The sequence below is a fragment of the Mytilus californianus genome, unplaced genomic scaffold, assembly GCF_021869535.1.
Source record: "Mytilus californianus isolate M0D057914Y unplaced genomic scaffold, xbMytCali1.0.p SCAF_14, whole genome shotgun sequence".
NCBI lineage: Eukaryota > Metazoa > Mollusca > Bivalvia > Mytilida > Mytilidae > Mytilus > Mytilus californianus.
The window spans coordinates 5,306,693-5,325,559 of record NW_026262626.1 but is presented as its reverse complement, the minus strand read 5'-3'; the positions used below and the strand labels follow the sequence as shown (position 1 = coordinate 5,325,559).

Sequence of the window (18,867 nt, the reverse complement as noted above, 5' to 3'; positions counted from 1 at the left end):
TGGCAAAATCATAAAATAAATACTAGCTAACACAAAAACAAAATAATTCCATGGGAACTCAGCAGGTATATGAAAAGGAATACGGGGAGAGAGTCTGAAGGCAATATTAGAAAAAATTGATGTGTAGTGGTAATATCTAACTAGATGGTCCAAAGTAAGGGTCCAAAAACAGTCATATTTGCCGGACAAGTCCTAATCTGAAAGACCAATGACTAAAATCGTATTTTGAATTTAACAATGTTGGAAATAATTTCGGTCTTTTCATCGATTTGATATCGTTTGGTTTTTTTTGAAACCATTTTGTACTAATTTTTTGTTTACAATTCCTTTCCTGTAAAAAAAATACTGCCACTTGGTATTGTATGATAATCCAAAGCTGCCTTCAAAATTACTGTTTTAAATGCCCTAGGGAGATATTGGCTAATATGATAGAAAATTACCTTTCTTAACCTGTGTTCACATGCAACTGGCTTATGAAAGGAAAATTACTTAAAACAGTGATCAAATTCGGATGATTTACTAAATTATCTAATAATTTTTCAACAAAGGCTATCGAGAATTTTGTTTTAGAAATTAAAAGTTTTATTCAAATTATGTAGAAAAAAGTAACTTTTCACACACATCATATGTGTGCTTTATTTACTATGTAATACACATGCTTGCAAGTGTCCTCAAGATATGATATAAAATGCAAAATACTTTCATGCAAAATTAAATGAGTGGAACGTCTGAAACTATTATCAGTCAATTAAACATAGGAAACCACAACTCGTTCTTACATGTTTTAACTAAAACTGCTAGTGATCAATTTATGCCTTTTCAGCTTTTATAGCTCATACTAATAATGTACTTTCAGTTTTATTTTTAATTTTAGTTGAATGTAGGTATAGATTTCAATGATATATTTTCATATACAACTACATGCACATCTTTTTTGATTCTAAAGTAATTTAAAATGTATAAAAAACCATAATTTTACAATACCCTTTTAAGAACTATCAATTGAAATGGATTAAATCCCCCCCCCCCCCCCTCCTTAAAAAAAAAATCCAACACAAAACGTATTCACAGCTCCTTAGCTTATTCCCATGGCATCTAATTTGTGTGATCTGATGTAGCTAATAGACAATTAGTGCTCACAAACATGTTTAACCTCGCCACATTCTTTATGTGCCTGTCCATAGTCAGGAGACTGTAGTTCAGTGGTAGTAGTTGGTTCATGTCTGTCATATTTGTTTTACGTAAAATTGTTTTGTTATAAATTAGGCTGTTAATTTTCTCAATTGAATTGTTTCATATTTTTCATGTCAGGGCCTTTTATAGTTGACTATACGGTATGGGTTTTTCTCATTGTTGAAGGCCATACCGTTGTCTATAATTGCTTACATCCACTTCATTTGAACTTTGGTGGATAGTTGTCTCATTGGCAATCATACCATATCTCCTTATTTTTATAATAAAAGTTTTACTTCTATGTTGATGTAAAAATAAAATTATCCTATATCAAAATATGTTTTCCTTAACTAATTATACCAAGGTTTCATTCCCATCATTTGTAGAATCAAATTCTAATAACATTCATGATGCCTGTAATTAAATATTGTTCAAACCACAAAGTAACTCTTTTCCTTAGCTACCGGATAATTTTAACGGATATTTCTAAATATCTTGGAAAAAGAATAAAAAAACAAATAAAAATAACTCAAACATGACACTGGTCGAATTTTCATCTGTTACATTATTTGTGAAAAAAAGATATATTTAATCGTCTATTTACAATGTCAAATAAAAACATTTCCACAATTTTGTACTATGCACAAATGTTGCAGACATGCGCACAATTCATTTTAACTTAAGCAAACTATGGCTGAATAAAGGAGTCCAATAAAAAGTTACAATCCATAATGTTGTATGGGTAAAATCAAGCAAGATATGTATAGCATTTTCAGACAGCTAAAGGAATAAACAGAACATGTAGATATACAACAAAACTAATGTGTACAATACCTCTCCTCGCTGTATAAAACACAATTATTATGTAAATGACACAACATAAAAAAAACCCAGCTCTCATTATGTAAAATAATATAATTTTATTTTTTTTAATGATTACTGTTGAAATTATCAGCCAAGAATTGGAATAGTGGCTAATATTGGTTGAGTGACAGATAAACACATTAATCCAAATGCATGTAGCGCAGGAGTGAATTATCAGTGTACTTTGGTCGAGAGTTGAATATTTTTCAATATTTGCATTCTTGGATTTCATTATATTGACTTTAAATGTAAATGGAGTAGAAAATGCAGGGGCTTTATTTTTTCAAAAGGAATTCTCACTTCGTTTTGATGAAACTTTGCTGACATCTTGACAAACACCTATTGTTGTATGATGTCAGAGGAGTGAAAATACAGAATTTATTTCACATGTGAAATATCTACTAAGGGGAATTCATTTCCATTGAATGTGAAATCAGTGAAATCATTGATAGTTCAGTTGACAGAAACATGCTTGAATTTATCATGCTGTTGAAAGTTAAAAGATAATTGCTTTGCATTAAATCAGTCCAAAGATTTCTTCAATTTACATGCGAATTTTAGACATTCTACATAAATGGTACAAGAGAAACTTGAGCCAAATTCACTGAAGGAAATAATAGGACCAAATGACCTATTTTGCTAGATGCTGACCAGTTTACTAAAGTGCACCTGTATGCAAATTCATATTATTAGTATTTTCATGAAATGAGCTTTAACCTAAGTCAATTCAACAAGAGATGTAGGTTAAAGTGCTCTACTTTTGCCAATTTGCTGACATACACACTAAAAGGCACTTTTATGCCAAGGAACATTATCATTTCTTCTCTTATAATACCCGAGATATTCTCTATGATGTCACATTTTACCAAGGTTCCTGAAACACGTAAATCCATATTTGTTGAAAAAATTCGTAAGGGTTCCACGGAACCCAGTGTCTCGCCTACTTTTTCTGTTAATCGCAGGCTCAACAAAAATGAGGAAGTAAATCAATAAAAATATTCCTCTTGATACTATCTTTTGATTGTAAGAAGCTTCTGTCCAAGTTTGGTAAAAATCCAGGATAGTTTATGAATCTAATAAATGTTTAAAAACTTTAACTGCAGACTGAATGTAATGTTAACTGGAAGAAAAAAAAAATTTCCTTCTAGATACTAGCATTTGACCATAAACAAGCTTCTGTCCAAGTTTGGTACAAATCCAAAATAGTATAAGAAAGTTATTAAAATTTTAAAAACTTTAACCACAGAGTGAATGTGTTGTTTCCTGGCAGAAAATCTAAGTCCATTTAAAAGTAAAATACTGAAAAAATGGATTTATTTTTTTACAAAATTTCCTTCTAGATACTAGCTTTTGATCATAAACAAGCTTCTGTCCAAGTTTGGTACAAATCCAAAATAGTATAAGAAAGTTATCAAAATTTTAAAAACTTTAACCACAGAGTGAATGTGTTGTTTCCTGGCAGAAAATCTAAGTCCATTTAAAAGTAAAATAAGGAAAAAATGGATTTTTTTTTTTACAAAATTTACTTCTGGATACTATCTTATGATCATAAACAAGCTTCTGTCCAAGTTTGGTAGAAACCCAGGATAGTTTAAGAAAGTTATTAAAATTTTAAAAACTTTAACCACAGAGTGAATGTAATATTTCCCGGCAGAAAAACTAAGTCCATTTATAAGTAAAATACGGAAAAAATGGAATTTTATTTTTACAAAATTTACTTCTGGATACTATCTTATGATCATAAACAAGCTTCTGTCCAAGTTTGGTAGAAATCCAGGATAGTTTAAGAAAGTTATTAAAATTTCAAAAACTTTAACCACAGAGTGAATATTTGTGGACGCCGCCGACGACAACGACAACGACGCCGACGGAATGTAGGATCGCTATGTCTCGCTTTTTCGACTAAAGTCGAAGGCTCGACAAAAAGCATTGTTCACATATTTTTGACATAGATACAACTTCAGCATAAAGCACATAATCATGCACAGACATATTTCTATCATGGTGTCTCATTATATGAATCCAAAATCCCAAGGGTAATCAAACTAGTTCACTCAAACATAGTCAATACAATCAGACCTATATATAAAGGTCACTCTTGGGACCAGAGAAAATTGACCTTACAAGAGAGGTGACCTTTGATTTGAAGTTCAAATTACATAGGTATTACTACAGTAGTAAAAGAAGGTGACCTGCAAATACAGGTTTTTGCTTAAAAGAGGTGACCTTTATAGCAGGTTTAACTGTATCAAATATTGTTAAGTGTAGCGAAACACAATCTTCTTACCCTAAAGAAATATTTAAGTTTTAACCTATTATGCTTTCTTTTATAGCACAATCCTTAGTATAGATGGTTTTGGTTTGATCTGTATGGTACAGGTGGTTGTTTTCTTGGAGATTCTTCTTTTAATTAATGCAACAAATGTAGTGGAAAACACATTTAAATTAGGTGATTACATGCATATGGTGAAATGTAAACACATTACATTGCACACAGTTAAATATCAAAACAAATGTTATATCAACTTAACAATAATAAACAACAGATCCATCACCTAAATACTAACCAAAAAGTACAGGAATGATAAGTTAGTTGCAGCTGTACTTGCTACCTTTGAATCTTTCTTCTCAAATGACTTCAGAGTCTCTATAGCCTGTAAAAATTAAAAAAACAAAAATGTTTTGTTAAAGACTGTTTACAAACAATACTAGAAGGTAATTAAGTTGTTTATTATAATATGCAGTCATTTAATTTTATTCATTGGTTCAGCCAGTCATTTATTTCGTGGTTACAACCTTAAAATACAGACCTATAGGACAAACAAAATTATATGCCTGCTGCATAATATCAAGCAAACATGCAATAGAGTAGCCACATGTATGAAAATCAATAAGCCTATATGGTCAAATGACAAAATTATGTCTATGAGCTGAAAAACAAAACAACGTCAGCCAATCAGAAGACCTGTTACATCCAAAATTAAATTATTTGATAACGCATTAATCCAAACAATTTTCCTACCTAAAGCTTGATATCAATAATTAAAAAAAACTATGTATGCATTACCTGATTAAAGTCTTTTTGTTTAAGATACATGATTGCCTTATCAATTTCAAGGTCATGTGCTAAATCAAGGTACTGCGAGTTCTTAACCTGGTCAACACACCTGTATAAATAAAACAAAAAGCATGTTCATGTATAATATACCTCGAAAAGGCTTGTATCCCTAATCAGGGGTATGTATCATAGTATTAATGTCTGCTGTTGACATCACATACAATTTATTCCCCAAAAATAACTATGTTTTTGAATAATACAATAACAAAACATATTTACTGCACCTATATAATTTTAAGCAAAACAAATTAGCTCTTTAGATCAGGCAAAGTAATAGCGATGGGTTTGAGTTCTCACAAACTAGATTAACCATCCACATGTTAATGTGCCTGTTTTAAGTCAGAAACTTTGTCAATGATTGTCATTGTTTTTCGTCATTTATAATGCTGATGGAAGAACTTTGATGTTTTCTGCTTAATTTATTCACAGCCTGTCTATAAACTCAGGTTGATTTTCAGGTTTAATATTGAAATATTTATGGCTAAATTAACCTATGGTTCTTTTGAAATGAAGGAAAGTTTACAAAGTAAATAAAGAATTAGACAAAAAAAAAGTTTTGAAAAAGTAATTTTTTTAAAATAAAAAACTCTTGAGTATAATTATTGTATTTCAAGGTATGCTACATTTAAATTGATAAAATATTTCATTACCAGTCATATCCAGTTGCAAATGTTGGTTCAATGGCAGGGGAGATAATCTTAGCTGCAGTTTTTATACAATTCTCAGCTTCATATTTCCTACAATATATAGAATGATGTAAATCAGTTTACATTCAACATTTTTTTTACAATTGTCACATTTCTTTGAACAATTTCCTGTTCTGGAAAAAAAACAGTTTTCTAATAGTCTGTATATTGCTAATAAAATCCTTAAAAATTTGTTGAAATCATATATAAAGCAAATACTTGTATACTATCCAATGATATGGAGATGCCACCATACTAAATCTCCACCAAAATGTATTTTTGATGGAAACACTGACATAAATTTTTAAATAGTTTTTATCGAAAAAGTAAAGGTAACAACCAGGAACTATTATCTGCAGAAAACTAAAGACAGAATATTAATTGCAACTAAAAATCAGAAGTGAATTGGTTTTCAAAATTAAATGCATCTGTCCAAGTATTATATTTAATTGTTTCCACTCTTACACACTCCACCATCACAATTATTGATGCAAGATGAAATGTGTTTATTCTTTTCTTTTGTGTCATGTACCAATTTGCTTTTGTACTTATCTTGTGCCATTTACCAATTTGCTTTATTGTTTGTTTTGAGTCATGTACAAATTTGCTTTTTTACTTGTTTTGTGTCATGTACAAATTTACTTTTTTGTTTTGTGTCATGTACCAGTTTGCTTTTTTGTTTGTTTATTGTCATGTACCAATTTGCTTTTTTTGTTTTGTGTCATGTACCAATTTGCTTTTTTTGTTTTGTGTCATGTACCAATTTGCTTTTTTTGTTTTGTGTCATGTACCAATTTGCTTTTTTTGTTTTGTGTCATGTACCAATTTGCTTTTTTTGTTTTGTGTCATGTACCAATTTGCCTTTTTTTGTTTTGTATCAAATTTACCTTGCTCTTTCATTTTGTCTCAAAGAATCATTCTTTATTACTTCCACAACCAAGTTGTATTGTTTATCATCCTGAAAAAAATCAATGACATTGAGATACAAATTTAAAACAGGTTAACTGTAAATGTTTTGACAGCTTCTTAAATCTATCTTAAAGAAAATAAAACCAGAATACATTTTGAAAGAAAACTATGTAAATATGAATAATCATTCTTAATGTACATTTTTGTTCACAGCACAAAAATCATTCTTTTCGTGAAGAATTAAGTTCTATGAAAGATGCCCGAAACAGTATGTAATTCAAGAGTGCATATTGCACTCAGCTTTGCTGTCATATTACAAGCAAATATTCTATACATATATAACATAAAAAGCAACCAAAAGATTTTTTATAAAAAAATAAAACAAAGAATAAAATAGTAAAAAATGTAAAAAGTAAAATAAATGGATGTGATAGATGTTCAAACAAGATCTTACACTATGTGCTAAGTATTTGTCTTCATCGTCAACCTTTAAATCTACTGTCAACAATTTCTGGAATGCCCTCTTCATTTTCTCACGATCACCAAGAGCAAAGTAACATAGGATTAAGTTAAAACCAGTCTTAAAACTTGGTGCTTCTGACATGATATGTTCAAATGATGTAATGGCATCATTATACTGGCCCATCTTAGTAAACACTATTCCTATGTTTTGCATTATTTTTGTTCTAAAATACAAATGGTACAGGTATAAAAATCATTCATATAATGTAACATTTTTCAAATGCTAAAGCTCACACGTTGAAAATTTAACAATAATCTATTGTAAGTGGAAAAATTTTGAAAACCACTCAAATCAGAAGGAGATTCTAAAAGAACATGCCTACTGTATTTTAATAAAAACAAATTGCATATTTATATAAGGAGAGATCCTATTTGGAAATATTTGCAAAATTTATATTCTAGTTATTTTTCTTCTAGAAAAGTCACCAAAAAAAAAATATGTGATGATATATGTACATTTCTTAAAGAATGAATATTAGCTATAATTTTCTATTTGTCTTTTATTTATTTCAAATATGCTTCCTTTCTTCAATTCTTCAAGTAGGCCCGTCATTCAAATCCATCCCTGTCAACAAAATGAAGAACTTATCAGCTGAAAAAAATTTCAAGACTTAAAGGTATAATTTTCAACCTTTTCACCTGAAAGACTCACAAACAAAACACCATTTTTCCAAATGATGCTTCTTACCTCATTTCTTTATGTGCATTAGGAACCTGATCCAAGGCCATTCTATAAAACTTGATGGATTTAGGAAAGTTCCTCTGCTTAAAGTATATATTTCCCATGTTGACCTTTAGACGTCCTACAATGCAAAAAAAAAATCAAATGAAACAATTTTAAGGAAACAAATAAATATACAAGTGTTTAATATAACACATGAAGGTAAATATTCACACTTTGATTCAAATCTTTGTTCTTTAAATAAATTAAATATTTTTAAAGTAAACACTTATTTTCCTGTCAATTATAAAACTGATCTACTTAATCTTAAAACAAATCGTCATTTTTTTTTAGTATAAATTTCATACCTCCAGTCCTAATATTAGGTTAACTAAATTAATATGATCATACACACTCAATTATATTAGCCTTCTTTGTGGAAAGCCATTGTTTAAAGACCATTCAGAAAGCTTCAGAAACTTCAGAAAATGATTCCTACAATATATATTAATGCATATCATATTTCAATTTCATTTTTAAATTTGAGAAGAACAAAACAGTGGATAAGAGAATTCCATTGTTTTTTTATTTCAAATCACGTTTTAACTTTTAATTTACATCGATTGACTTCTGCAGAAAATCTTGAATACTTTTTTATATCTTACCTGCATTTGAAAACATTTTATTCTTTACAATGACATTGTAAGTATTCAGAGCTTCATTATACATTTCATTTGCTGCATACTGGTTGGCCAAGTTAAAAAGAACCTATAAAACAAAGAAAAAATGTATCTGATTTCTTAAATAAGGGTAAAACACCTTCATAAAAGGCATTTAATAATGATCACATTAAGAGATATTGCAACATTATAACTTGGCTGAATTTTCAACTGGTTGATTAACTAGGAATTTATTTATAACCACAACATTTGCACAATGAACCACAAAGGAAGAAGTGTACCCTTTCCCCTTAACTTCAACCTTAGCCCTACTGTAAAAGAATCATTGGCTTTTTCCAGTTGTTTAATTTTCATAAATTCATACAGTCCAAAACAAAAGCTAACACTACCAACTGATGCTCCATGAACTGCAAGTTATTTCAAGGGTTTAAAATATGCCTGGACAGACATATTTTAAAGATGTACTATTAATGCTTTTGTTTCTTTTCAGTATAAAAGTGTTACAATTCAAAGTGTGATACCTCCTAGAAACCAACTTTTAAAAATTAATATCTAGAAACAGTGACTTATGATCTCAAAATCTAACGGCTTTTACATCTTTTCTATATCTTTTATTTTTAAGCAAAGGATACTCTAGTTATCATCCAGAAACCTTTTTTTTTTTACACACGAAAGGACGGCCAGACATATGGATTATTACTAACAGCTGATATGGTCCCTGTACAACAATCATCTTTTTTCTATTACTGTTCTCAGGATCCAGTTTTATTTGGTTTCTATTTAACATTTGTCCTTTCTTTGGTATTGGAACTTTATTAAATAACTATAAGCTTACAAGTTCAATCTAATTAGATCATATCCCTATATAACAGCATTAATAATTGTAAATTATCCATATTTTTAACAATTATTCAACAAACTAACCGAATAAGTAAGATCAAGATTAATCTGGTCTCCCATAGACTGCTGCTCTCTCTGTCTCACCAATACTCTCTCTTTTCTACCAGCTTCTTTAGCTTTCTCTAATGCCTATAAAGTAAAAAATATCATTTTAACAAGATTCAGATTCTATTCACTGACACGACTACTTTAATTGATTTCATTGTTCAAATAAAATTGAGAATGGAAATGGGGAATGTGTCAAAGAGACAACAACCCGACCATAGAACAGACAACAGCAGAAGGTCACCAACAGGTCTTCAATGCAGCGAGAAATTGCTGCACTCAAACCTTTTTTTGGATGATTAAACATGTAAGCATGAACTTTTTACAGGCTGTTTTGGCTTGCAATTTTGAAAATTTATTTTTTAAGCGAATTATGAAAAAAATATTGAAGATCCATCAAATATACTGTTTCTACCATTTAATCAGCATAAGCATAATGTGCACTAAAATATTGACAACACTGAGGGCAGCGAATCTTTAAAAAAAGTTGTTTGAACTTACAATCAAACTTGATTTTAAGTCCCAATGAAATGTTCATGACTTAAAGGAAAGCATATTTGTATGAAAAGATTTGCCTATTTTAGGGGACCCCTTCCTCCAATTGATAAAACACATAAAGATTTTCATTAACAAACATGGAAAGTGTGTAAATACATCATCTCACTTTTAATTATGTCTCATAAATACCTGCTAAGTATTTATCACTAACTATTCAGTGCAAAGTCATGCAATCTGACTATTCTAATGAAACTTGTCTTCAGTATGTCTGAGTAGTAAGTTTAATGATTTTAACTGTGTGATACAGTAGTACTAACCATACTGTTGTTATCGTATTGTAACAAATGATTACACTCACAACAAACAGAATTCAATTTTGGTTTTATCGTGTCATAGTTCCATTTAAACTCCTGATAAAGATTTCCGTGTGCATGGCAATAGTTTTTGGAATAACTTTCATCAGACATGCTTGCAACTCAAAGTTTGATAATGCAGATCACAAATAAACTGTTAAGGATCAAATATTGAGATTTAATTCATGTAAACACTTTATCCATATGGGTTTTAATATAAATGTTAAGAAAATGCATTGTTTGAGAAACTTAAATTTTATTGCCATTTTTTTGTTGTTTAGTTGTTTCATTTATTTAAAACAGACACAAATAAAATCTTTATCAAATTATTCAAAATCTATAAATTACCAGACTAAGATCTCCAGTACTGTTTGCAAAGCAGCTTTCTTCTATTAGCTCATTTACTTTCTTCTCAAGTTGTTTTATTTTCTCTTCTGGCCTAAAATAAGAAGCATTATAGTTAGAAGTCTGAGAAAGTTTCAATAAATTCCACTAAGGGATGGAAAAGTCAATTATGTGCTATGGGAAACTCCAACAAATAATTCAGATCAAAAACAAAATAAGAAGTGCACAATGGCATTTATATCATGTGATATATGTTGAAGATTCTGATAAAATTTCATGAAATTCTGATAAGCTGTTTAGGAGGAGAAGCAGATACAAATGTGTACATTAGTGTGCTGATATTATTAAGTCATAAATTACTTCAAAAGTAAACTGCTAAAATGCTTTTGTGGAACAGAATCTTATCTATGTGATGTACTTTCACACCTCCTATTTCATTTCTATACAGTACAATTTTAGAACAGAATGGAAAAGATTAAAGACCATCTACTAAGAAAACCTACGTATCCTCCGGTTTTGGTTCAAGTGGTGGAGCTGGTCCAGACTGATTCAAAGGGTCAAAACCTCCACCTAGAAAACAAGAGTGCACACGCTGAAATGTCTCGCCTTCTTTACTAATCATTGATATTATGTTGATAGTCCTAAATATAAAGCTTTATTACAACTGTCACATAAACTTAACATTAACCAAGTAAACTAAACATTGACCAATGAACCATGAAAATGAGGTCAAGGTCAGATGAACCATGATAGGCAGGCATGTACAGCTAACAATTCTTCCATACAACAAATATAGTTGACCTATTGCTTATAGTTTAAGAAAAACAGACCAAAACACAAAAACTTAACACTGAGCAATGAACCTTGAAAATGAGGTCAAGGTCAAATAAAACCTGCGTGACTGACATATAGATCATAAAATATTTCCATACACCAAATATAGTTGAACTATTGCATATAGTATTAGAAAAAAAGACCAAAACTCAAAAACTTAACTTTGACCACTGAACCATGAAAATGAGGTCAAGGTAAGATGACACCTGCCAGCTAGACATGTACACCTTACAATCATTCCATACACCAAATATAGCTGACCTATTGCATGCAGTATTAGAAAAAAAGACCAAAACTCAAAAACTTAACTTTGACCACTGAACCATGAAAATGAGGTCACGGTCAGATGACACCTGCCAGCTAGACATGTACACCTTACAATCATTCCATACACCAAATATAGTAGACCTATTGCATACAGTTTAAGAAAAACAGACCAAAACACAAAAACTTAACTATACCCACTGAACCATGAAAATGAGGTCAAGGTCAGATGACACCTGCCAGTTGGACATGTTCACCTTACAGTCCTTCCATACACCGAATATACTAGACCTATTGCTTATAGTATCTGAGATATGGACTTGACCACCAAAACTTAACCTTGTTCACTGATCCATGAAATGAGGTCGAGGTCAAGTGAAAACTGTCTGACGGGCATGAGGACCTTGCAAGGTACGCACATACCAAATATAGTTATCCTATTACTTATAATAAGAGAGAATTTAACATTACAAAAAATCTGAACTTTTTTTTCAAGTAGTCACTGAACCATGAAAATGAGGTCAAGGACATTGGACATGTGACTGACGGAAACTTCGTAACATGAGGCATCCATATACAAAGTATGAAGCATCCAGGTCTTCCATCTTCTAAAATATAAAGCTTTTAAGAAGTTAGCTAACGCCGCCGCCGCCGGATCGCTATCCCTATGTCGAGCTTTCTGCGACAAAAGTCGCAGGCTCGACAATAAAAAAAACCATGTACATTAAACACAAAATTGTCAGTAAGTGAAAGTTCAAACAGTTTTGAAAAAAGAAGGTAAACAGCTGCGCCATGAGCGCATGATACGCCCGTCGTCTTGTGTGTGAATTTTTATGCAATAATCATAAATAGTTTCTGACATACGGCCTGACATGCGAAAACCCCCCCTTTTTTTTTTACAAAAAACTCAATATCTCTAAAATAAAATTTTGAATCAAAACCAAAAAGTATACAGATCTTTAGATTAATATAACTAAGAAGTGTGTGAAATTTCAAGCAATAATCATAAATCGTTTTTGAGATACGACGCGACATGTGAAAACCCCCCATTTAAAAAAAAAAAATCAATATCTCAAAAATAAAATTTTGAATCAAAACCAAAAAGTATACAGATCTTTAGATTAATATAACTAAGAAGTGTGTAAAATCAAAAGCAATCATCATAAATCATTTTTGAGATATGGCGCGACTTGTGAAAAACCCCTCCCCCTTTTTTTACAAAATACTCAATAACTCAAAAATAAAATTTTGAATCATCACCAAAAAGTATACAGATCTTAAGATTAATATAACTAAGAAGTGTGTAAAGTTTTAAGCAATAATCATAAATTGTTTTTGAGATACGGCGCGACATGTGAAAAAAACACACACCTGTTTTAGTTACTAAGTCCCTTAACTCAAAAAGTTTTAATCTTATTTTCACCAAAAAGTATACAGATCGTTTGACCATCATAAGAAACAACTATGTTAAGTTTCATGAAATTTGGATAAGTCGTTCTCAAGTTACGGTGCGACATGTTTACGCCGGACAGACAGACGGACAGACGACATTTGTATACCATAATACGTCCTGTCAAAATTTTGACGGGCGTATAAAAACAACTATAGGTTACCATATGGCCTTCAACTATTTGCATGCTTTATGTTCTTTGTGTCCTCACAAATATATTTTAAGTGCTGATTGTTACCCTTTTCTACTTTAATAAGTGACCTTAATTGAATCAAGTTTTTTAACAGATAGCTGAATTAAAAAAATAAATAAATAATAAAAAGAAACTGCTACTGAGTCTCTATATATGTATATTGGGAGTTAAATATTAATTTACAGCAAGAAATCAAGGCATTCAATTTTACTTGTTCAAGTCTTTAAATAATACATACCTCTGTGTCCAGCAGAAGTATAACCTGCAGCTCTAACAGCTGTCATTGGTCTAGCCATTTCACCTCCAGCTTGGCCAGTTGTCAAACGTCCCATTGAAGATGGCATTGCTGCTCTCCCTTTGGCTGCTGTTCCAGGAATCTTTCCAGTCTAAACATGAAAGTATATATAGACAATTAATTGGTGTTAATGTTTTATTTATAAATTAAAGGAGATCTTCATTTTATTAAAATGGATATTGCTCATCTTATGGGTAATAAAATCTCGTGGTACCCTTCTTGTTGCTCATATAAGAATAAACCTGGTGGTAAGTCTACTTCGGTAGGTCACATTCAGGGAAAAGGGGACAGGATTGCAGTTACAACAATTGGAACATATCTGTCATCATTTGTGAAACAGATATTCCATATATAACGGTCAACCAACTCATGATGACGTCCATAAAATTTACGAAGAGATGATTTCAACTTCACCACTTGGAACTCATGTTCAAATGATGTTAGGAAGTACAAGCCCTGGAATATCATATCAATGTATAGTACACAAAAAATAAATTAAAAACAATAAATTCGGGAAAACAATAGCAATAATTCAGTAAAAGTGAAATAGAATAAGTGTATATATATCTGAAATTCACTTCATTCTACCATCATGAGAACATTGGATAACCAGGAAATAGACATTGTTACATTTGGGAATTAATACAGAGCAAAACAAATTATAATTACATGTAAAATTGTAAATGCATATGCTGCGAAAGTACTTTTATTCATGGTTATCAACATTCATCAAATTTTTAATAATTGCTTTTGATCATAAGCCGATTCATCCATGCTTACAAATTGTCTCAATTTAAGGAAATTGCAAAGTAAACATTTTAATTGTTGCAGACATGTAATCAGACCTGATGACATTAATTAACACAAGATCGAATGAACAACAGATTAATGATCATCAAAGGTGTTAATTGGGTCATAAACATAACACCTACAGAAAACAAATACAGAACAAATGCTACAAATGTACTTTGAATTGTAGAATTAATTCTTCTAAAAAAAAAAAAGCAAGCCCAATATGAAATTATTTTCTATTTTGTATTAGAATTATGAGGAGATCAAATCAACACTTCATCATTGCAAGTTTGACTTTTATTTGAACAAAACTAATTTTTCATGAGAATAAAAAGGTTAAAAGTTGTACAGTTTAATTTTTTTTTTAAGATTAAATGAGTAAATCCTGTCTAAAGTTGTATATGTAGTTCATAATGTGTTTGCTCCTTTTCGCTGTATTTTTTAGATTATATGCCCGTATTCATGTGGTAAAACCTACATGGGGATCTTTCCATTTCTTGATTTGGACAACAGCTGTTATATTTCGTTGAGCACTTAAATTCGTGGATAAAGCCGTCCACGGAAACTACAAAAATTGGTACCCCACGAATAAAGGTTCTTTCACAGTAATCAAAAAGCTTATTTGACCATAAATGGTAGTAGAAATTGCAGAAGTTATACAATTTTCAATCAGAAAAAATAAAACTGATAGCGTTTCATGCATCAGTGGTTGTCTTTTGTTTCTGTGTATCATATTTGTTTTTCGTTCATTATTTTGTACATAAATTAGGCTGTTAGTTTTCTTGCTTGAATTGTTTTACATTTGTCATTTCAAGGCCTTTTATAGCTGACTATGCGGTATGGGTTTTGCTCATTGTTGAAAGCCATATGATGACCTGTAGTTGTTAGTTTCTTTGTCATTTGGTATCTTGTGGAGAGTTGTCTCATTGGGCAATTTAGCAATTGTACCACATCTTCTTATTTTTATATTTACAGGTAGATCAAGTGAAGAACTGACAATACATGCAATGTATCAGAAAGTATTTATATGGTTCTATACTTACTGGTGGTGGTCTTCTGCCATGACTTGTTCTCATTACAGCTTTCTGAAAACTCTCATCATGCTGAAGATCCTGTTTAAAACATAACAAAGTACATACATGTAATTGGACATGCATTATGCTAAAAGGTCAATGAGTAAAAGAATTACACTGCATAAGGATAATTTTGTTTGTTTGTTAATACATTACTGTATTTCTCTGACATAATATAAGGGCTTACTGATTAGTTTTCAATCTTTTAAGCTGGTAAGCTCCCACTTCTATTATATGAATATATGTATAAAGTCGAACTAAAGCAAACTGTAGTGAACTACTATCCGATAAGTATGGAAAAAAACTTACATCTGTATCTAAAGTGGCATTATAATCATTGAATCCTGAATACATCTCATCCTCATCTTCTCCCGCTAAATTAGTTTGCTCCATCATACTCATTCGGTTCATCTATACTGATAAATAAAAAAATTATGTTAGTCTTTAATTATCATGCTATTCATACAAACATTGTACTTTCACTTGCTATTTATACTCTAGTACATTTGTTCTGACATAATTTAAATGATACATTCTCGTTTTCAATTCTAAATTTATAAATTATGCAACTGTCTATGCAAAGTTGACCTTAGACTATGCTGATTCTTCTTGCTTTTGGTGCTTGATACATTTGCAGGGGTTGAAACAAATGTTGCCCTGTCATTTTTTGTGTAATAGGAAATTCCCTATGATAAATTTGGGTATGTTTATAATGGAAACTAGGGCATTTATCTATGGAGGGCATGTATCTTTGGATGGCATATTTTTGTATTGTCACTAATTGGGTACAGTTCACATTTTGTAGAACAAAATGCTAACTTGATATATAACTTGTCATGGTGTAAACTATATAACAAATATCAAGTCAATATCTTCAAGCATGACGAAAACAAGTGAGAAAAACTGATTATTTGAGTGAATTTTCTAAGTCCAAGGACCATAACTCTGCACAAAATCATCAGAAGAGAACAAAATTTGAACTTGATCTGTAACTTGCCATGATAAAACTATATAACAAACATCAAATCAATATCTTCAAGGATGACGAAAAAAAGGGAGGAAAACTGATTATTAGAGTGAATTTTTCGAAGTCTGAGGACCATAACTGTGCACAAAATCATTAGACATGAACAAAATTCCAACTTGATCTATAACTTGCCATGATAAAACTATATACCAAACATCAAATCAATATCTTCAAGCATGACGAAAATAAAAAGGGAGGAAAACTGATTATTTGAGTAAATTTTCCAAGTCCAAGGACCATAACTGTGCACAAAATCATTAGACATGAACAAAATTTGAACTTGATCTGTAACTTGACATGATAAAACAATGCACCAAATATCAAATCAATATCTTCAAGCACGAAGAAAAAAAGTGTGGAAAACTGATTTGCCAGACGGACGTAGTGCAAACCTAAAGTCCCCTTCGACTTCGTTGGTAGGGGACTAATAAGCTCTAGAGTACTTGATTTTCTGATCAAACCTACCTATGTGCTTTGTCTATATATGCCATTTTGTTTTTCTTTGTTGACATCTGGTTTGTTTTTATAGTGATTAAGATTAGAACACAATGTTGACTGCTGTACCCCAATTTTTGACATTTTTACCTATTATATCTGTTTGTTTTGCTCATACATTGTTGTCAATATAATGAAATTTTATGCAACTGTCACACAAGTGAGAGGTTTAGCTAGCTATAAACCCACATTTAATTCACAATTTTCTATATAAGGAAATGCCTGTACCAAGTCAGGAATATATGCAGTTGTTTTCCATTAGTTTGATGTGTTTGAGTGTTTGATTTTGCCATTTGTTAAGGGACTTCCGTTTTGAATTTTCCTAGGAGTTCAGTATTTTTGTTTATTTGACTTTCTTCTAGCTGATGTTGATATTTATCAAAAGTTAGTACTCCACCTGTTTTAGGATGGGTGCAAGACAACTTGGCCTGTCTATAAAAAAGGCAACTCAGACTGTCTATGAAGACAACTCTGAACGTCTATGAAGACAACTTTGAACCTCTATGAAGGTAACTCAGACCATAAGTAAGTCAACTTAGACCGTCTATAATGCCAACTCAGACAAAATATAAAAGGAGAAAAATGATCCTTTGGGAAAAAGCATATCATATTCTCAAATATGATTCCTAAGCCTATGTGTACAGGAGAGGATGTTTGCTTTGAGGAGAGAGCATTTGACGATCTCTTTCCGAGTGTTTTGCAGCATATTTTGATCTAAAACAATGTTAAATTAGTTTCCCGAACCTATCAAGCCTCTGTCAGTAGATGTGAATTAAATATTATAAGTCTTCAATCTTTGTGTTCTAAAAGTCTTGTATATTTTGAAGTTAAGGACAAAGGGAAGCTTTCATAGAATGTTACAGCTTCAAGAAATGAAGAAGCGCTTGTAAAGTTGAAAAGCTACACATTATTAAACTGCTATACATATGATGATTTACCGAAGAAACAATTTTCACCTTACTCCCGGTGTCTCCTGAAAAAATAATATTCACTGGAATTTCCCACAATTCAATTTAAGTTTACGGAAGTTCAACCTTAGTAACGAACAAAATAAGTACTACTGTTACCGACCAAGCTTTACCTCCACTTTCCGCTTTTTCTATTAATTTTTCCTATTGACGTCAACTTCGAGTTTGACTTTATGAATTTTTCTTTTTAATGGATGTTAATAACTTTACAATTATAAAAAGTTTGGAAGAACATTAAATTAATGCTAGGTAGACGAGGGAGGAGGGGGAGGGTGTTTCTTTATTTGAACTATTAAAAAAATTTATTCGCTATCACTAAAACTCAGACTATGTTTTCAACAGAAAGTAATTGTACTAACTTAAAACTTGAAGGTCTAGACCAATAACATTTCTTGATAAACTTTTTATGTATCATCAGTATAATTTTGACATTGTAAAATAAAATGAAATTCATCCTCTACTACATTTAGATCACACATAATACACATTCTACTATTTCTACTAATTCCATAAAAAACATCCAGTTTCAATACATAGATTGTGTGAGGACAGACGAATTTTTGTTATCCATTTACGAGATATTAGAGGTATTAGAGGAATACAGTTTCGTAAATAAAATTGTAATTCTGCATTTGACACAATGTACTTATATATTCTACACTTTGGTGATGTTTCAAGCATAAAATGTAACTCTTGCTTAGCTTTTATAGCCGTTGTTTGGT

The 18,867-nt window shown here is 31.0% G+C and overlaps 1 protein-coding gene across 4 annotated transcripts in view; it reads right to left on the bottom strand.

Moving 5' to 3' along the window:
• LOC127724071 (intraflagellar transport protein 88 homolog) overlaps positions 1-18,217 on the bottom strand; it is a 38,523-nt gene extending 20,306 nt beyond the window's left edge. The window contains exons 1-14 of one of the 4 annotated variants that reach the window (XM_052230913.1): positions 18,116-18,217; positions 15,965-16,071; positions 15,626-15,694; positions 13,734-13,881; positions 11,258-11,324; positions 10,758-10,848; positions 9,538-9,642; positions 8,599-8,701; positions 7,961-8,075; positions 7,205-7,436; positions 6,729-6,799; positions 5,806-5,892; positions 5,105-5,204; positions 4,605-4,691 (exon numbers count right to left, since the gene is read on the bottom strand). In XM_052230913.1, the coding sequence (XP_052086873.1) occupies positions 4,605-4,691; positions 5,105-5,204; positions 5,806-5,892; positions 6,729-6,799; positions 7,205-7,436; positions 7,961-8,075; positions 8,599-8,701; positions 9,538-9,642; positions 10,758-10,848; positions 11,258-11,324; positions 13,734-13,881; positions 15,626-15,694; positions 15,965-16,066 (1,377 nt within the window). In that variant the 5' untranslated portion in view covers positions 16,067-16,071; positions 18,116-18,217. The remainder of the gene's footprint in view (positions 1-4,604; positions 4,692-5,104; positions 5,205-5,805; positions 5,893-6,728; positions 6,800-7,204; positions 7,437-7,960; positions 8,076-8,598; positions 8,702-9,537; positions 9,643-10,757; positions 10,849-11,257; positions 11,325-13,733; positions 13,882-15,625; positions 15,695-15,964; positions 16,072-18,115) is intronic. The other 3 variants (XM_052230914.1, XM_052230915.1, XM_052230916.1) reach the window with 3 other exon arrangements.
• Between the last annotated feature and the right edge of the window lie 650 nt (positions 18,218-18,867).